General features: G+C 41.7%; 1 protein-coding gene across 1 annotated transcript; it reads right to left on the reverse strand.

Moving 5' to 3' along the window:
- Positions 1-16,452: 16,452 nt before the first annotated feature.
- On the reverse strand, positions 16,453-16,968 carry LOC136179136 (snaclec VP12 subunit B-like). Its single transcript, XM_065954499.1, has one exon. It carries the CDS (start codon positions 16,966-16,968, stop codon positions 16,453-16,455), a length of 516 nt encoding a protein of 171 aa, XP_065810571.1.
- Between the last annotated feature and the right edge of the window lie 4,974 nt (positions 16,969-21,942).

Here is a 21,942-nt window from a genome sequence, read left to right on the forward strand (position 1 = left end):
GTTTTGGAAAGATCTATGAAAACATGTTTTGCTGACAAACTGCTCACACTGATCAGGATGAGCGCTGTGAAGAGAATCCTCTCCATCCTGGTTCGGTGTGTTTCCGCGAGCAGTGAGAGCGGCGTTTTATCTTCTCTGTGTTGAACTCATAACAAGACAAAAGACAAAACATTTGCATGCATAATAACATGACCTAAGACGTCCTCTCAAACGATTTAAATAATGTGCCTACAAAACAAATCTTCTCCAGGTCGATGTGACAAGGTGAACCTGAGAGACAAACAAGTCAGAACAATGAAGGACCTACAGACAATTTCAACCCAAATCTCAAGAAGTGTATGTGGAGAAAATGAGCAACCCCTCCTCCAAAAGTAGATATGATAAGTAAAGATAGAAAGGGTAAATAGATACAATTTATACATTTGTGTGTGCACACAAACTTTATGCCACCCTTGCATGAGTCAGAGCCCCGGTTGGGTCACCCCACTCAAAAGATTCTGGACACAGCTCTGCCATGAGGCATCAGTAAAAAATCTCCTGAGACGGATTTGTTTTCAAAGAACTTTATTTTCAACTTCACACACACAGCATTTATTATTCAGACAGGAAAATATTTGAGTGTCAGGTTCTCACTGTCCACATAATGCAGGAGTAAATAACTTTACTGAACTAAGAGACAGCTCACTCGTCGTCCTGTACTGCTTCTGACCAACTAAGATGATGCACAACCCACGTCTGCCGGGGAAGGATTGATTGAGAGGTGATTCGGCCAACAGGAATTCAGAGTAGGCGGGACTTAGCATCTGAAAGTCTGAACTAAACTAAGGCATATGTTAGAGCAATATAAAAAAACAGAAGTGGAGATACATGAAAGGATGTGAGATCTTCTTCACAGTAGCATATCTATAACCTTATATAATAATATATACACTTTGAGAGTAAGAAGTTGTACAAAAACAGTTGTTTACCTGGTTGCATAAAGACACAGATTGTCTTGTAAACAGGGGCGTGTCCAGACTTTTTTGACTGGGGTGGCCCGACTGGGACACTGACGTATTTATTTTACAATTTGAAGTCCAAACAAAAGAAAATAAATTACATTGATTTGAAACAATTACTACTAAAAGTCTTTGCAAAAAAGACCTAGAAGTTGGTGTTAAGATAAGCCCCGCCCCTGACAGGGCAAATAGCCAATTACAGTTTAGGATGTTTGAGGTGGCACCTGGGATGGCCTGTCAGATTTCTAAGAAAGGGGGGGGGGGCATGCCACTTCTGGCCGCCCCTCTACTTGTAAAGCAGTTTACATTGGCAGCATTTCTTATTTTATAACCTCTGATTGTCTGAGAAACAGAAACAGGCTAACAAGGATGAGTTTCCTTAAAGAGGCTTTTCATAAGAAAGGAACCTGAACTGTATTTTTAAAGTATGATCCTTTATTTAAATCACTAGGTCTGATTGATGTCATGCTGATGTCGTGCTCCTGGTCTCCTTCGGGCCAGGCCTCGTACACCAGAGGGTCACCGTTCACCCACAGCCAGCGATCACCAAAGAAACGCAGGCCGATCCACACCCGCTCTGTGATGTGGTCGTGCTGGATCTCGCTTAGGGCCAGGAGCCGCTCAGTCTCAGAGTTCAGGCTGGTGATGTCAGTGTGAGTCTCTCTGCAGTGCTCCAGAGCCTCCTCCCAGGTCTTCTTCACGTCATCCACCATCAGGTTGAAGCAGAAAAAGGGAAAAAAACGGTTAGCTGATCTGACACCATGCCACCCTTTTTTGCCACAATGCCAGCAAGTCGCAGCAAATTTCTCATTGTCCTTAGGTTCTCCATCAGCCCATGTTTGTATATTTGTTGCGAGTTCTTCTCCAGTCCACCTCCACTTTTGTTCCTTGTCTCTGTAGAGGCCGATCCAGCCCAACTTTGTCATCTCCATTGTTGCATTTTTCAGTCTCTCTTGATCCAATGGTGTAGTGAAAGGGGAAAGATCAGTGTATTTATCTCTGCAGTAGTCTCGAGCTTCTTGCCATCGCTTTGGAATATCCACATATACATGCTTTCCAAACTGTGCTGACACAGTAACAATCAAAAGCATGCTCAAAACGACAATCTGCATGGTGCTGAATCTTACAGATAATTGCGAGGAAGCGTTCGAAGCGTCTTCTGTTACAGGTGAGGCTCGGGTTCCACTGCGACGGCTCCCTCCTCTGTTGCCTCCTCATATGTATGCTAGTGTGATGTCACTGTTGTCACCTTCACTCACATCCTCAACTTTGCTTTGCAAATGTATTTTCATTTTACCTTGATCTAGTTAATGTGATGCACCTGCTGTTGGAACTCAACACTTTATCCTCTCAACATGAAAGAAGTGATTAAATTGATTGTCAAGACATTTTCAAAAAACACGTATTTGGGATTTATTCTTGAGTGTGAGCTGTCATTTCAATCACATATTGCCAATTTGGCCTCTAAACTTTAGGTGAAGTTGGGATTTTATTACAGAAATAAATCCTGCTTTTCCCTCAGAGCAAGGAAACTTCTTGTTTCATCAACCTTTCTTCCTTTGTTGGATTATGGAGATGTACTGTATATGTGCGCCTCGGCCAAATGTTTACAGTCATTGGACACCGTGTATCACTGTGTTGAGATTTTTGACTGGTTGTAGACGCTTCACTCATCACTGTGACCTGTACACTAACTCAGATTGGCCATCTTTGAAGGTGCGCAGGCATATACACTGGCCGAAGCTTATTTATAAAGCTCTTCTTGGTTTGGTGCCTTCTTATTTATGTTCATATAAATAACCCTAACCCTAACCCTAACCCTAACCCTGGACCAAATAATACTTTTTTTGGACGATTTTAAACTTGATGTGACCTTCATTTGTTCAACATTACTCAATATCAAAAAGCTCTGTTTAAGTAGGTATCTAGTTCTGAAGTGTGAAGATAAAAACATGTTCTCTCTCAGACTGTATAATGAAGAATAAAAAGAGGTCACACAGTAACCTGATCACGTGAAGCTCTTATATAAGCAGTACTGTGCTCCACATTTCAATTCTGCACTGCAAAGAAAATGGCAATCAGATGTAATACACTGTAAATGCCAAAAGACAATCCAAGAAAAATAAAACTCATAAAATGCAGTTACGTCTCAGTTAAAGTGCCATATAAGACCAATGGAAAATACAAAAAAGACCTTTTAAGGATGTGTGGGACCTCTGCTACATGTATTTTTTAGCAAATAACCATAGGACTCTGGACAAAACTTGTGTCATGTGCTAGCCAAGTTATGAACAAAACAAGCTAAGGTACAGCAAACAAAAAGCAAAACAACTGACCTGACAAAATCCTTCTCACCATTCACCTATTTTTCAATGAATGACTTCCATTCATCTATTGCTTTTTTATATGCAAACATGTGAACATGCTGTTCATCAAAACTGCTTAAAAGAGTATGTTCACTGAACACAGTCATTGATTGACTGATCAGGTTGCAACAAATGAATGGCATCAAGTGCACTATCAACAAAATGCTCAAACTAATGTATGTTGAAACAAAGGAAATTAACATGAATTAGTTCAAGTTGAGGACTGAACTTCATTGAAATTTTAAATTTATGAACTGTCAGCATGAATATTTTTATTTAATCTGTAGTGAACCTGAAGTTTTAAGTAGCTCTTGTTAGGTGTGAACATGCACAACAATGTGAGTAAATGAAGGACACATTACAGTGGCTGGTAAAGGACCAACATAATTCTCACCTTGAGGATATGAAGGAGAGCCTCACTGGCCGCTTTGGTGGTGGAGTTGGTGAGGGGAAAAGTAATGGGAGTGCATTGAAGAGGGCGATAGAGGAATCAACTATGGAACCGAGAAATGGCACTTAATAGAATGTTTTGAACTTAGATGACAAATTTGGTATATGGAACAGCAACTTACCTCCACGTACATCCAAGGGGAAAGGTGGTTTCAGGGCTTTCTTCCACATGCCATAGAACTGCACCTTAGCACAAAAGTCTGCCCAGCTCCCTTTCATTTCCTCTGTGTATTTGCGGTTGGTGCTATCAACGATGCGGCGCAGCTCATGCGCAGCGCCCTAGCATGGAGGCTATGTTCCTCCAAGCAGGTGGACCAGGTTCAAATCCCACCTGTGGCTCCATCCAATGTCCTATCTCTACAATAAAGGCCCAAAAAGCCCAAAAATAAATCTTAAAAAAAAGAAAGAAACCTCAGGTGTTAGATAAAGACAATGTGCAAAAATTAGATGCAAAAAACTGGTGCAGGCCGGTCTTGAGAAAAAGACAGATTTCCAGTACTACAACACCACTGATAGGGTTTAAGTTTTAGGACACAATCAAACATATTACCTATTTACCTTTTACCTTTATCACACAACTGCTGGTTTTTGCGATTCGGATATTACACTTAGTTATATTGCATGTTTTTTATTATTTTGAAAGTAATTGGGCAGCACAGTTATTGGTTCATGTGGACAGGGTGGTTTCAAACTCCAGAACTTGAATTATTTTCCCGGTCCACCCTAAAGTGATTTGTGTTATAATGAAGGGTTTTGTTACAAGAGGATAACTTCGCCTCAGTGCTTATGGTGAAACACAAACTGTGTCTAACTGTGCCCTACACGTACACGTGCCATAAATCACACCTGGAAGTCTCTTCACCCAAACACCACTCCTGTAGTCGTTGCTCCTGTGTTACTGCGATTTTATATTGTACGTGCTCATTGTTATTGTAGGTATTCGGTCTGTTCACGTGTTTACTCAGATGGATGCTGTTCCTGTTCCCGACTGGTTTTTAATGTCAATAAAGTTTCTAATTTAAGAAAAAACCATCTCATTTTGACTTTTTTCAAATTCAGATTCATTTTTGATTTATCTCTGTTTCTTGCCATGATACCAGATTTTACCCTTCATGACATCACAAAGGGTAGTAGCCCCTCCCCCAGGTGGGTGACACTCCCACAGCTAGGTGTTTGTTCTGCCCTCTGAGTCTGCCTTCTCACCGTAAACAATAGGACATGGAGCATCGATGCATAACAGTACGTTGTCTTACGTTAGTGTTTAAGGGTGGAAGTGTAAAACAACTTCTTGAAGCATGCCTAGTGTTAAAATCATGACCATTACAACTAAAAAACAATTGACGAAACAAAATATTTGGCATTTTAGACGTTGAAATATTACTAAAGAAGCAAAGTTAACATCAAAAACCTGCTCACTCATGATGAACAAGAGCGTAGCGCCTGCTGCAGTTCAGAGAGCTTATTGGATAACGAGCCAAAATGCCCTTCTCTGCCCCGGTGCTTTTATTGTGAAGTGCTGCGTCACCTACATGAATTTCTGGAGTGATGCTCGAGTGAAGACGGTGATGACATGTCAGAAAAGTTTCTGTTAATTGTAGATTTTTATACAGACACGTGTGTAATTTTGAGATTTCTAATAAATCATCTTAAGAACTCGGATCTATTGACATGGCAAAAATCTGATGGTTTAGTTTTTTTTCAATAAAATAGATTTTTTTTACGAATGAATGGAAGTTAAAACAAATTATTCACTGTGCCCACCTCTGTTAAAACATTAATAACATGACAGATTCAATAGCAGATGAAGTGGAGTTTTTCCTCACAGTCCCAGTTCTCCCAGTGTCCCTCTTTGGTTAGAGCTCCGCAGCGTTTCCTGAGAGGACACTGGTGCTCCTGGTCTCCTTCGGGCCAGGCCTCGTACACCAGAGGCTCACCGTTCACCCACAGCCAGTGATCACCAAGGAAACGCAGGCCGATCCACACCCGCTTGGTGATGCAGTTGTGCCGGATCTCGCTCAGGGCCAGGAGCCGCTCAGTCTCAGAGTTCAGGCTGGTGAGGTCAGTGTGAGTTTCTCTGCAGTGCTCCAGAGCCTCCTCCCAGGTCTTCTTCACGTCATCCACCATCAGGTTGAAGCAGAAAAAGGGAATTTCTGTATCTAATCTGACACCATGCCACCCTTTTCGGTCACAATGCCAGTAAGTCGCAGCAAATGTCTCATTGTCCAGAGGTTCTCCATCAGCCCATGTTTGTATATTTGTTGCGAGTTCTTCTCCAGTCCACCTCCACTTTTGTTCCTTGTCTCTGTGGAGGCCGATCCAGACCAACTTTGTCATCTCCATTGTTGCATTTTTCAGTCTCTCTTGATCCAATGGTGTAGTGAAAGGGGAAAGATCAGTGTATTTATCTTTGCAGTAGTCTCGAGCTTCTTGCCATCGCTTTGGAATATCCACATATACATGCTTTCCAAACTGTGCTGACACAGTAACAATTAAAAGCATGTTCAAAACGACAATCTGCATGGTGCTGAATTTTACAGATAATTGCGAGGAAGCGTTCAAAGCGTCTTCTGTTACAGGTGAGGCTCGGTTTCCACTGCGACGGCTCCCTCCTCTGTTGCCTCCTCATATATATGCTAGTGTACGTCTGTGATGTCACAGATGTCACCTTCACTCACATCCTCAACTTTGCTTTGCAAATGTATTTTCATTTTACCTTGATCTAGTTAATGTGATGCACCTGCTGTTAAAACTCAACACTTTATCCTCCCAACATGAAAGAAGTGATTAGATTGATTGTCAAGACATTTTCAAAGTGTAAAAGTTAAAAACAATATAAATTAGTTTTGCCCCGGGCTGCACAGTGGTGCGGTGGTTAGAGCTATTGCCTCACAGCAAGGCCTCATCTGCTGACAGGAGTCTCTCTGTGTGGAGTCTGCATTTTCTCCCCGGGCATGTGTGGGTTCCCTCCGAGTTCTCCAGCTTCCTCCCACAGTCCAAAGACATGCTCGTTATGTTAACTGGAGACTCTACTTTATCTGTAGTGTGAATGTGAGTTTGGCTGGGAATAGCGGTATTGATAATGGATGGACAGTTTCTCCCTTCTGAGGAGAACAAAGAGATTGGATTCCTCCTGATAGCAGGCCACTTTGTATAACTTTCTGAATATTATAAGGCGTTTCTGTTATTAATTCATTCAGAGTTGTGGTTTCTAATTCTTTACGATCTTCTCCTCACAATTAAGTTTTTAAGGGGCGCAACCCGTCTAGTCAACTCTGCTGCTTTTCCCAAGAATGCATGTTCCTTAAAAATGAGGCACCATTTAAAAGGGAAATAAACAGGCTTTCCAACAGTATAATATTTATTGCCAAGAAGCATTGTTACAACAAATTAATCTACCAAACACAAATGTCCTTACTTTTTGTGACATGTTGTAACGCTTTGTTCTGCACCTTGCGACTAAAAACCTCTGTGTGCTGCAATCACAAATCAGCTCATCCTGACTCCTTGCAGGTAAAAAGTTGGGGTTCAGTCTAGGTGAAATATTTGGACCTTCGTGTTCTCACATGCGGCTCAACTCAAGGAGTTTTGTGCATGTGTGGAAACATCATTAATGATGTAGTTTTGTGACCCAGGATGGTTTCAACAGAGTCACAGGTGGCGGCAACGTGATGGGATTATGGAGCCGCGCTTGACTTCCAAAAGTAAAATGAACCATGACGCTGGACTTACTAACTTTGCAAGTCTCCTACTGAAGTCAGTGAAGCCGTCAAGTATTTCCCTAAACAATTTTGCTTAGTTAAATTTCCATTTGACCTTCATAGGTGAAGAAAGTCTGATGTTTTTCTTCATATGCTCACAGGTCATGTTGAGGTTCCCTACAGACACACCTGGTATGAAAAACCCATCTGTGTTTGTGTCTCCTGTGTCTGGAGGTTATCTGGAGAAGAATAAATAATGCATGCTGTGCAAATGCATCAAAACCTGACTCTGACCAGGGGCCTGAACTACGAAGCAGGATTTGGAGATAGCGAGGTCACTTTAGGGTTAACCCTTGGTTTTCAATCCTACGAAGGTCGTCCACTTCTTACCTAGTTATATCGCCATGGTAATTTATGCGTCACATCTAACCTGCTCCGGAACAGATTATGTTGGAGATTAGAGATCAACCTGTGAAAATCTCCGCCCACTGATTTATCAGCTCCCTTGATCGTGGAGCTCCCGGAACTGATTAAGAAGGTAGAAGGAGGGGGAGGGACCCTTCATATGTCCCGTATAATAACATTACAGTCCGTACAGTTAATGATTACTTTTTTTTACTGATATCATCCTTCATCCTTCAATAGAGACTAAAAAAAAGCACAGTAGCATTTTAGTTGTGTTTTCGTGTCCTACCTCTCTGGGCGATCTTTTAGAGTGTCGTGGAAGGGAGAAGTGTCCAAAGCGCACAGTTTATCCACAGGGGTACCCCAAGGGTCAATGCTTGGTCCCCTTCTCTTCTCCATATACTCAAGCTCACTTGGTTCAATAATCCACTCTCATAGCTTCTCATACCACTGCTATGCTGACGATACCCAGCTCTTCCTGTCATTCCCGCCAGACGATGTTACAGTCTCAGCAAGAATCTTGTCATGCCTTGCTGATATCTCTAAATGGATGAATGAACGCCACCTTCAACTCCTTGTCATCCCAGCCAGTCACTCTATACGACCACAGATCAATATCCAGCTTGGAACAATCTAACTCATGCCCACAAAGTCTGCCCAGAACCTGGGTGTCATGATTGATGACCAGCTAACTTTTAAGGTTCAAGTAGCCTCTATTGCCCGGTCATGTCGATTTGCCCTGTACAACATCAGGAGGATCAGACCTTACCTGTCAGAACATGCTACACAGCTCCTGGTACAGGCTCTTGTGATATCACGCATCGACTATTGCAACTCTCTACTGGCAGGTCTTCCTACATGTTGAGCCAGGATGTGTGAATATTTTGAGGGAATGCATTCAAACAATCAATGAAACTATCAATCAATCTTTATTTGTATAGACCCAAGTTATAACAAATTTGATCTCAAGACAAATTACAAAGAGCAGATAAAATACATTACTCATTGCTATATTATCTACAAAGACCCAACATCAATCCATCATGAGCATTTAGCAACATTTAGCAAAGTTAAAGTGGAGACCAAACCTTAATGCACTACTTGTACTGATGAATAAACTATCCATGTAACACGCTGACACAGCCACACTCTGCTCTAACCCCTGGCAGTGGTGTTCCTGGCCGTGGTGGTGAGGGGTTCACTAGGGCGCTGGTGGCCCATGTATGGAGACTGTGGTCCTCCAAGCAGGCAGACCAGGTTCAAATCCTACCTGTGGCTCCCTTCCCGCATGTCATTTCCAACTCTATCCACTGTCCTATCTCTACAATAAAGGCCCAAAAAGCCCCAAAATAAATCTTTAAAAAAAAGAAACCTCAGGTGTTAGATAAAGGCAATGTGAAAAAATTAGATGCAAAAAACAGGTGGAGGCCGGTCTTGAGACAAAGACAGATTTCCAGTACTACAACACCACTGATAGGGTGTAAGTACTAGGACACAATCAAACATGTTAACATCTTTACCTTTATCACACAACTGCTGGTTTTTGCGATTCGGATATTGCACTTATTTATATAGCATTTTTTAAATTATTTTGAAACTAATTGTGCAGGACAGTTATTGGTTCATGTGGACAGGGTGGTTTCAAACTCCAGAACCTGTATTATTTTCCCGGTCCGCCCTAAAGACGAAGTGATTGCTCACATCTTCTGGATGATGAGTTCAATTTGATGTTGGAGCAAAGTTTCTACAAACCATATGGAAGAAGAAAAACACCCAAAGAAAAAAAGAATATGTTGAGTGAAATAAGAGCTGTTGTTATGACGCTTATGACAGAGATTCAATAGCAGATGAAGTGGAGTTTTTCCTCACAGTCCCATTTCTCTCAGTGGCCCTCTTTAGTTATTTTCAAAGTGTAAAAGTTAAAAACAATATAAATTAGTTTTGCCCCGGGCTGAGCGGGAAAAGCGGTATAGATAATACACCAAGTCAAATTCCTTGTATGTGTAAATGTATTTGGCAATAAATCCCGATTTTGATTCTGATTCTGATAATGGATGGATAGTTAGTTTTTTCCCTTCTGAGGAAAACAAAGAGATTGGATTCCTCCTGATAGCAGGCCATTTCCTATAAATTTCTGAATATTATAAGGCGTTTTTTGTTATTAATTCATTCAGAGTTGTGGTTTCTAATTCTTTACGATCTTCTCCTCACAATTAAGTCTTTAACAGGTGCAACCCTTCTAGTAAACTCTGCTGCTTTTCCCAAGAATGCATGTTCCTTACAAATGTGGCACCATTTAAAAGGGAAATAAACAGGCTTTCCAACAGTATAATATTTATTGCCAAGAAGCATTGTTACAACAAATTAATCTACCAAACACAAATGTCCTTACTTTTTGTGACATGTTGTAACACTTTGTTCTGCACCTTGCGACTAAAAACCTCTGTGTGCTGCAATCACAAATCAGCTCATCCTGACACCTTGCAGGTAAAAAGTCGAGGTTCAGACTGGGTGAATTATTTGGACCTTTGTGTTCTCACATGCGGCTCAACTCAAGGAGTTTTGTGCATGTGTGGAAACATCATTAATGATGTAGTTTCGTGACCCAGGATGGTTTCAACAGAGTCACAGGTGGCGGCAACGTGATGGGATTATGGAGCCGCGCTTGACTTCCAAAAGTAAAATGAACCATGACGCTGGACTTCCTAACTTTGCAAGTCTCCTACTGAAGTCAGTGAAGCCGTCAAGTATTTCCCTAAACAATTTTGCTTAGTTAAATTTCCATTTGACCTTCATAGGTGAAGAAAGTCTGATGTTTTTCTTCATATGCTCACAGGTCATGTTGAGGTTCCCTACAGACACACCTGGTATGAAAAACCCATCTGTGTTTGTGTCTCCTGTGTCTGGAGGTTATCTGGAGAAAAATAAATAATGCATGCTGTGCAAATGCATCAAAACCTGACTCTGACCAGGGGCCTGAACTACGAAGCAGGATTTGGAGATAGCGAGGTCACTTTAGGGTTAACCCTTGGTTTTCAGTTCTACAAAGGTCGTCCACTTCTTACCTGGTTATATCGCCACGGTAATTTATGCTTCACACCTAACCTGCTCCGGAACAGATTATGTTGGAGATTAGAGCTCAACCTGTGAAAATCTCCGCCCACTGATTTATCAGATCCCTTGATCGTGGAGCTCCCGGAGCTGATTGAGAATAATATAATAACATTAAAGTCCGTAAAGTTAATGATTACTTTTTTACTGATATCATCCTTCATCCTTCAATAGAGACTAAAAAAAAACACAGGAGCATTTTAGTTGTGTTTTTAAGATGTAAAATTACAAATATACTACTTATGGCTCTCTATGCCCTCTGCTGGTTCGTGTCCTACCTCTCTGGGCGATCTTTTAGAGTGTCGTGGAAGGGAGAAGTGTCCAAAGCGCACAGTTTATCCACAGGGGTACCCCAAGGGTCAATGCTTGGTCCCCTTCTTTTCTCCATATACTTAAGCTCACTTGGTTCAATAATCCTCTCTCATAGCTTCTCATACCACTGCTATGCTGACGATACCCAGCTCTTCCTGTCATTCCCGCCAGACAATGTTACAGTCGCTGCAAGAATCTCATCAATATCCAGCTTGGAACAATCTAACTCATGCCCACAAAGTCTACCTGGAACCTGGGTGTCATGATTGATGACCAGCTAACTTTTAAGGTTCAAGTAGCCTCGATTGCCCGGTCATGTCGATTTGCCCTGTACAACATCAGGAGGATCAGACCTTACCTGTCAGAACACGCTACACAGCTCCTGGTACAGGCTCTTATGATATCACGCATTGACTATTGCAACTCTCTACTGGCAGGTCTTCCTACATGTTGAGCCAGGATGTGTGAATATTTTGAGTGTAATTCTGATGCTGCCCACAAGGTGGAGCCTCCAAGGAATGCATTCAAACAATCAATGAAACTATCAATCAATCTTTATTTGTATAGCCCCAAGTTATAACAAATGTTGACACAGCCACACTCTGCTCTAACCCCTGGGAGGGGTGTTCCTGTTCGTGGTGGTGAGGGGTTCACTAGTCCTAAACAAGCAGAAACCTCAGGTGTGGGGCGCTGGTGGCCCATGTATGAAGGCTATGGTCCTCCGAGCAGGCGGACCAGGTTCAAATCCCACCTGTGGCTCCTTTCCCGCATGACATTCCCTACTCTCTCGTTTCCTGATTTCCAGCTCTATCCACTGTCCTATCTCTACAATAAAGGCACCAAAAGCCCAAGAATAAATCTTAAAAAAAAGAAACCTCAGGTGTTAGATAAAGGCAATATGCAAAAATTAGATGCAAAAAACTAGTGCAGGCCGGTCTTGAGACAAAGACGGATTTCCAGTACTACAACACCACTGATAGGGTTTAAGTTTTAGGACACAATCAAACATGTTAACATGTATACCTTTTACCTTTATCACACAACTGCTGGTTTTTGCAATTTGGATATTACACTTAGTTATATTGCATTTTTTAAATTATTTTTTAAGTAATTGTGCAGTACAGTTATTGGTTCATGTGGACAGGGTGGTTTCAAACTCCAGAACCTGAATTATTTTCCCGATCCGCCCTAAAGACGAAGTGATCGCGCGCATCTTCTGGATGAGGAGTTCAATTTGATGCTGGAGCAAAGTTTCTACAAACCATATGGAAGAAGAAAAACACCCAAAGAAAGAAATACTATGTTGAGTGAAATAAGAGCTGTTGTCATGACGCTTATGACGGAGATTCAATAGCAGATGAAGTGGAGTTTTTCCTCACAGTCCCAGTTCTCCCAGTGTCCCTCTTTGGTTAGAGCTCCACAACGTTTCCTGAGAGGACACTGGTGCTCCTGGTCTCCTTCGGGCCAGGCCTCGTACACCAGAGGGTCACCGTTCACCCACAGCCAGCAATCACCAAAGAAACGCAGGCCGATCCACACCCACTCGGTGTGGATAAGAAACATTTGCATACAATTAAACATTACCTTATGCGTCGCCTCAAACTATTCAAATTATGTTCCAACAGAACAAACTATCTCAAGGTGGAGATTAAGAGATGCTGCAGCTTTGTCTATCTCGAGTGACAAACAAATCAGCAAAATAAAAAAAAGGCTGGTATAGTAACTTCATTTTGAAACTCACACTGACCATTTGTGTTCATTAATTCATTTTTATAGTTATATCACCTATTTTTGACATATGTTATATAAAGAGACTAAATGTGTTAAAACATTTAGCAAAGTAGCAGTGGCAAAGAAAAACTTCCTTTTAACAGGCAGGAACTTCGAGTAGAACCAGACTCATGTTGAGCAGCTTTCTGTCAGTCCGGGACTGCGATGAGCTTGGAAAAGTGGAAAAGATGGATATACAGAAATATAGAAATGGAAAGAGACAAACACATGCAGTCCAATTTTGGTGACATTCTGATCTTGTTTTGCAGAGATACATGTGATAAGTAGGAAGCGTTCCTTTCAGAGAAGCCTTCATTTTCACTATTTTCAGTTTTTGGTAAAATGACAAAGGAATAAAACCCAACTGACTTTCGGATGAAGGATTGATGTCGAAAGCCGTCAAGTTGTATTTTATAAGGTCGACAAGACCATGCCATGAAAATGACGGCATTTTATCAATTTAAAGGACAGATGGTGGAGTTCCTCTAATATTTACTTGACTGCTTGTATCTCTATCCAAAGAGAACCAACACTTTGAGTCCATGTAATGCTCCTTGCTACATTTCTTGAGTTGTACAAACATCTAGAGTTTCTACTTTAAACTGCTGCTAGAGTGAAGACGGTGATGATATGTCAAAAAAGTTTCTGTTAATTGTAGATTTTCATCCAGACACGTGTGTACTTTTGAGATTTCTAAATCATCGTCTTAAGAACTCGGATCTATTGACATGGCGAAAAACTGATGGATTTTTTTTTTTTCGATAAAATTGATTTTTTACGAATGAATGGAAGTTAAAACAAATTATTCACTGTGCCCACCTCTGTTAAAACATTAATAACATGACAGATTCAATAGCAGATGAAGTGGACTTTTTCCTCACAGTCCCAGTTCTCCCAGTGTCCCTCTTTGGTTAGAGCTCCGCAGCGTTTCCTGAGAGGACACTGGTGCTCCTGGTCTCCTTCGGGCCAGGCCTCGTACACCAGAGGGTCACCGTTCACCCACAGCCAGTGATCACCAAAGAAACGCAGGCCGATCCACACCCGCTCTGTGATGTGGTCGTGCTGGATCTCGCTCAGGGCCAGGCGCTGCTCGGTCTCAGAGTTCAGGCTGGTGAGGTCAGTGTGAGTCTCTCTGCAGTGCTCCAGAGCCTCCTCCCAGGTCTTCTTCCCGTCATCCACCATCAGGTTGAAGCAGAAGAAACGGGCATCTTGCCTATAGGTATGGTAAAAACCATTCTTGTGCCCAGCCGTGTATCTGCCATGTGAGTCGAATGGAAATCTATCAGTTTTGGTAGCATTTGCTCCTCCTGACCACGACCACTTAGTGGGGCTTTTCTCATTGAAGTACAGGCCGATCCATCCTTCAAACCAAAACGAACTTTCAAAAAATAAACATCTGAACATTTGATACTCCACCTCATTGGAGATGGGAGACAGGTCGGTGTGGTGTTTCCTGCAGTATGCCTGAGCGTCTGGCCAGGTTTTGGAAAGATCTATGAAAACATGTTTTGCTGACAAACTGCTCACACTGATCAGGATGAGCGCTGTGAAGAGAATCCTCTCCATCCTGGTTCGGTGTGTTTCCGCGAGCAGTGAGAGCGGCGTTTTATCTTCTCTGTGTTGAACTCATAACAAGACAAAAGACAAAACATTTGCATGCATAATAAGATGACCTAAGACGTCCTCTCAAACGATTTAAATAATGTGCCTACAAAACAAATCTTCTCCAGGTCGATGTGACAAGGTGAACCTGAGAGACAAACAAGTCAGAACAATGAAGGACCTACAGACAATTTCAACCCAAATCTCAAGAAGTGTATGTGGAGAAAATGACCAACCCCTCCTCCAAAAGTAGATATGATAAGTAAAGATAGAAAGGGTAAATAGATACAATTTATACATTTGTGTGTGCACACAAACTTTATGCCACCCTTGCATGAGTCAGAGCCCCGGTTGGGTCACCCCACTCAAAAGATTCTGGACACAGCTCTGCCATGAGGCATCAGTAAAAAATCTCCTGAGATGGATTTGTTTTCAAAGAACTTTATTTTCAACTTCACACACACAGCATTTATTATTCAGACAGGAAAATATTTGAGTGTCAGGTTCTCACTGTCCACATAATGCAGGAGTAAATAACTTTACTGAACTAAGAGACAGCTCACTCGTCGTCCTGTACTGCTTCTGACCAACTAAGATGATGCACAACCCACGTCTGCCGGGGAAGGATTGATTGAGAGGTGATTCGGCCAACAGGAATTCAGAGTAGGCGGGACTTAGCATCTGAAAGTCTGAACTAAACTAAGGCATATGTTAGAGCAATATGAAAAAACAGAAGCGGAGATACATGAAAGGATGTGAGATCTTCTTCACAGTAGCATATCTATAACCTTATATAATAATATATACACTTTGAGAGTAAGAAGTTGTACAAAAACAGTTGTTTACCTGGTTGCATAAAGACACAGATTGTCTTGTAAACAGGGGCGTGTCCAGACTTTTTTGACTGGGGTGGCCCGACTGGGACACTGACGTATATATTTTACAATATGAAGTCCAAACAAAAGAAAATAAATTGCATTGATTTGAAACAATTACTACTAAAAGTCTTTGCAAAAAAGACCTAGAAGTTGGTGTTAAGATAAGCCCCGCCCCTGACAGGGCAAATAGCCAATTACAGTTTAGGATGTTTGAGGTGGCACCTGGGATGGGCTGTCAGATTTCTAAGGGGGGGGGGGGGGGGGGGGCATGCCACTTCTGGCCGCCCCTCTACTTGTAAAGCAGTTTACATTGGCAGCATTTCTTATTTTATAACCTCTGATTGTCTGAGAAACAGAAACAGGCTAACGCGGATGAGTTTCCTTAAAGAGGCTTTTCATAAGAAAGGAACCTGAACTGTATTTTTAAAGTATGATCCTTTATTTAAATCACTAGGTCTGATTGATGTCATCTTCATAACCCATCAACATTGTCATCCTACTCTCACTGTTATTGACTTATCAGACTTTATCCAAAAAAACAACACATCACATCTGACGACATGATAGCGCTAAAGATATCATATTTGAGTATGTTAACGATATAAAGCTGGAAAACCAATCTGGAAAGTTTGAATCATTGAGGACATATCATTTTCTGAGATAGTATGTTTCAGCAATGACTTCCATAGACTTCCTTATTAAAAAAAAAAAAAAAGTAATAACACACATTTTCAGTTCAATTTGATGTTGGAACCAAATTCCTACAAATCATTTGCGATAAGAAAAACACCAACAAAATAAAGAAAGAATATAATGAGTGAAGATAAGAGCTGTTTCTGGCTATGACGCTAATGACTGAGATTCAATAGCAGATGAAGTGGAGTTTTTCCTCACAGTCCCAGTTCTCCCAGTGTCCCTCTTTGGTTAGAGCTCCACAGCGTTTCCTGAGAGGACACTGGTGTTCCTGGTCTCCTTCGGGCCAGGCCTCGTACACCAGAGGGTCACCGTTCACCCACAGCCAGTGATCACCAAGGAAACGCAGGCCGATCCACACCCACTTGGTGATGCGGTCGTGCTGGATCTCGCTCAGGGCCAGGAGCCGCTCGGTCTCAGAGTTCAGGCTGGTGAGGTTAGTGTGAGTCTCTCTGCAGTGCTCCAGAGCCTCCTCCCAGGTCTTCTTAACCTCATCCACCATCAGGTTGAAGCAGAAGAAACCGTAATCGAGAAGGGAAGAGTATAATCCATTTTCTTTCCAAATCATGTATCTGCCCACTGATGGGTTGAATGAGACATAATCTATTCTGGTAGCATTTGCTCCGCCTGACCACGACCACTGAGAAGGACTTTTCACATTCAGGTACAGGCCGATCCATCCCATGTTCAATCCTGGATTCTTCAAAAAATAAACGTCTGAACATTTGATACTCCACCTCATTGGAGATGGGAGACAGGTCGGTGTGGTGTTTCCTGCAGTATGTCTGAGCGTCCGGCCAGGTTTTGGAAAGATCTATGAAAACATGTTTTGCTGACAAACTGCTCACACTGATCAGAATGAGCGCTGTGAAGAGAATCCTCTCCATCCTGGTTCGGTGTGTTTCCGCGAGCAGTGAGAGCGGCGTTTTATCTTCTCTGTGTTGAACTCATAACAAGAAAAAAGACAAAACATTTGCATGCATAATAAGATGACCTAAGACGTCCTCTCAAACGATTTAAATAATGTGCCTACAAAACAAATCTTCTCAAGGTCGATGTGACAAGGTGAACCTGAGCGACAAACAAGTCAGAACAATGAAGGACCTACAGACAATTTCAACGAAAATCTCAAGAAGTGTATGTAGAGAAAATGAGCAACCCCTCCTCCAAAAGTAGATATGATAAGTAAAGATAGAAAGGGTAAATAGATACAATTTATACATTTGTGTGTGCACACAAACTTTATGCCACCCTTGCATGAGTCAGAGCCCCGGTTGGGTCACCCCACACAAAAGATTCTGGACACAGCCCTGCCATGAGGCATCAGTAAAAAATCTCCTGAGACGGATTTGTTTTCAAAGAACTTTATTTTCAACTTCACACACACAGCATTTATTATTCAGACAGGAAAATATTTGAGTGTCAGGTTCTCACTGTCCACATAATGCAGGAGTAAATAACTTTACTGAACTAAGAGACAGCTCACTCGTCGTCCTGTACTGCTTCTGACCAACTAAGATGATGCACAACCCACGTCTGCCGGGGAAGGATTGATTGAGAGGTGATTCGGCCAACAGCAATTCAGAGTAGGCGGGACTTAGCATCTGAAAGTCTGAACTAAACTAAGGCATATGTTAGAGCAATATACAAAAACAGAAGTGGAGATACATGAAAGGATGTGAGATCTTCTTCACAGTAGCATATCTATAACTTTATATAATAATATATACACTTTGAGAGTAAGAAGTTGTACAAAAACAGTTGTTTACCTGGTTGCATAAAGACACAGATTGTCTTGTAAACAGGGGCGTGTCCAGACTTTTTTGACTGGGGTGGCCCGACTGGGACACTGACGTATTTATTTTACAATTTCAAGTCCAAACAAAAGAAAATAAATTACATTGATTTGAAACAATTACTACTAAAAGTCTTTGCAAAAAAGACCTAAAAGTTGGTGTTAAGATAAGCCCCGCCCCTGACAGGGCAAATAGCCAATTACAGTTTAGGATGTTTGAGGTGGCACCTGGGATGGCCTGTCAGATTTCTAAGAAAGGGGGGGGGGGGCATGCCACTTCTAGCCGCCCCTCTACTTGTAAAGCAGTTTACATTGGCAGCATTTCTTATTTTATAACCTCTGATTGTCTGAGAAACAGAAACAGGCTAACATGGATGAGTTTCCTTAAAGAGGCTTTTCATAAGAAAGGAACCTGAACTGTATTTTTAAATTATGATCCTTTATTTAAATCACTAGGTCTGATTGATGTCATGCTGATGTCGTGCTCCTGGTCTCCTTTGGGCCAGGCCTCGTACACCAGAGGGTCACCGTTCACCCACAGCCAGTGATCACCAAGGAAACGCAGGCCGATCCACACCCACTCGGTGTGGATAAGAAACGTTTGCATACAATTAAACATTACCTTATGCGTCTCCTCAAACTATTCAAATTATGTTCCAACAGAACAAACTATCTCAAGGTGGAGATTAAGAGATGCTGCAGCTTTGTCTATCTCGAGTGACAAACAAATCAGCAAAATAAAAAAAAGGCTGGTATAGTAACTTCATTTTGAAACTCACACTGACCATTTGTGTTCATTAATTCATTTTTATAGTTATATCACCTATTTTTGACATATGTTATATAAAGAGACTACAGGTGTTAAAACATTTAACAAAGTAGCAGTGGCAAAGAAAAACTTCCTTTTAACAGGCAGGAACTTCGAGTAGAACCAGACTCATGTTGAGCAGCTTTCTGTCAGTCCGGGACTGCGATGAGCTTGGAAAAGTGGAAAAGATGGATATACAGAAATATAGAAATGGAAAGAGACAAACACATGCAGTCCAATTTTGGTGACATTCTGATCTTGTTTTGCAGAGATACATGTGATAAGTAGGAAGCGTTCCTTTCAGAGAAGCCTTCATTTTCACTATTTTCAGTTTTTGGTAAAATGACAAAGGAATAAAACCCAACTGACTTTCGGATGAAGGATTGATGTCGAAAGCCGTCAAGTTGTATTTTATAAGGTCGACAAGACCATGCCATGAAAATGACGGCATTTTATCAATTTAAAGGACAGATGGTGGAGTTCCTCTAATATTTACTTGACTGCTTGTATCTCTATCCAAAGAGAACCAACACTTTGAGTCCATGTAATGCTCCTTGCTACATTTCTTGAGTTGTACAAACATCTAGAGTTTCTACTTTAAACTGCTGCTAGAGTGAAGACGGTGATGATATGTCAAAAAAGTTTCTGTTAATTGTAGATTTTCATCCAGACACGTGTGTACTTTTGAGATTTCTAAATCATCATCTTAAGAACTCGGATCTATTGACATGGCGAAAAACTGATGGATTTTTTTTTTTTCGATAAAATTGATTTTTTACGAATGAATGGAAGTTAAAACAAATTATTCACTGTGCCCACCTCTGTTAAAACATTAATAACATGACAGATTCAATAGCAGATGAAGTGGACTTTTTCCTCACAGTCCCAGTTCTCCCAGTGTCCCTCTTTGGTTAGAGCTCCGCAGCGTTTCCTGAGAGGACACTGGTACTCCTGGTCTCCTTCGGGCCAGGCCTCGTACACCAGAGGGTCACCGTCCACCCACAGCCAGTGATCACCAAAGAAACGCAGGCCGATCCACACCCGCTCTGTGATGTGGTCGTGCTGGATCTCGCTCAGGGCCAGGCGCTGCTCGGTCTCAGAGTTCAGGCTGGTGAGGTCAGTGTGAGTCTCTCTGCAGTGCTCCAGAGCCTCCTCCCAGGTCTTCTTCCCATCATCCACCATCAGGTTGAAGCAGAAGAAACGGGCATCTTGCCTATAGGTATGGTAAAAACCATTCTTGTGCCCAGCCGTGTATCTGCCATGTGAGTCGAATGGAAATCTATCAGTTTTGGTAGCATTTGCTCCTCCTGACCACGACCACTTAGTGGGGCTTTTCTCATTGAAGTACAGGCCGATCCATCCTTCAAACCAAAACGAACTTTCAAAAAATAAACGTCTGAACATTTGATACTCCACCTCATTGGAGATGGGAGACAGGTCGGTGTGGTGTTTCCTGCAGTATGTCTGAGCGTCCGGCCAGGTTTTGGAAAGCTCTATGAAAACATGTTTTGCTGACAAACTGCTCACACTGATCAGAATGAGCGCTGTGAAGAGAATCCTCTCCATCCTGGTTCGGTGTGTTTCCGCGAGCAGTGAGAGCGGCGTTTTATCTTCTCTGTGTTGAACTCATAACAAGACAAAAGACAAAACATTTGCATGCATAATAAGATGACCTAAGACGTCCTCTCAAACGATTTAAATAATGTGCCTACAAAACAAATCTTCTCCAGGTCGATGTGACAAGGTGAACCTGAGCGACAAACAAGTCAGAACAATGAAGGACCTACAGACAATTTCAACCCAAATCTCAAGAAGTGTATGTGGAGAAAATGACCAACCCCTCCTCCAAAAGTAGATATGATAAGTAAAGATAGAAAGGGTAAATAGATACAATTTATACATTTGTGTGTGCACACAAACTTTATGCCACCCTTGCATGAGTCAGAGCCCCGGTTGGGTCACCCCACTAAAAAGATTCTGGACACAGCTCTGCCATGGGGCATCAGTAAAAAATCTCCTGAGACGGATTTGTTTTCAAAGAACTTTATTTTCAACTTCACACACACAGCATTTATTATTCAGACAGGAAAATATTTGAGTGTCAGGTTCTCACTGTCCACATAATGCAGGAGTAAATAACTTTACTGAACTAAGAGACAGCTCACTCGTCGTCCTGTACTGCTTCTGACCAACTAAGATGGTGCACAACCCACGTCTGCCGGGGAAGGATTGATTGAGAGGTGATTCGGCCAACAGCAATTCAGAGTAGGCGGGACTTAGCATCTGAAAGTCTGAACTAAACTAAGGCATATGTTAGAGCAATATAAAAAAACAGAAGCGGAGATACATGAAAGGATGTGAGATCTTCTTCACAGTAGCATATCTATAACCTTATATAATAATATATACACTTTGAGAGTAAGAAGTTGTACAAAAACAGTTGTTTACCTGGTTGCATAAAGACACAGATTGTCTTGTAAACAGGGGCGTGTCCAGACTTTTTTGACTGGGGTGGCCCGACTGGGACACTGACGTATTTATTTTACAATATGAAGTCCAAACAAAAGAAAATAAATTGCATTGATTTGAAACAATTACTACTAAAAGTCTTTGCAAAAAAGACCTAGAAGTTGGTGTTAAGATAAGCCCCGCCCCAAATAGCCAATTACAGTTTAGGATGTTTGAGGTGGCACCTGGAATGGCCTGTCAGATTTCTAAGGGGGGGGGGGGGGGGGGCATGCCACTTCTGGCCGCCCCTCTACTTGTAAAGCAGTTTACATTGGCAGCATTTCTTATTTTATAACCTCTGATTGTCTGAGAAACAGAAACAGGCTAACGCGGATGAGTTTCCTTAAAGAGGCTTTTCATAAGAAAGGAACCTGAACTGTATTTTTAAAGTATGATCCTTTATTTAAATCACTAGGTCTGATTGATGTCATCTTCATAACCCATCAACATTGTCATCCTACTCTCACTGTTATTGACTTATCAGACTTTAACCAAAAAAATAACACATCACATCTGATTACATGATAGCGCTAAAGATATCATATTTG

Source organism: Labrus bergylta, chromosome 1 (assembly GCF_963930695.1).
Source record: "Labrus bergylta chromosome 1, fLabBer1.1, whole genome shotgun sequence".
Lineage (NCBI taxonomy): Eukaryota > Metazoa > Chordata > Actinopteri > Labriformes > Labridae > Labrus > Labrus bergylta.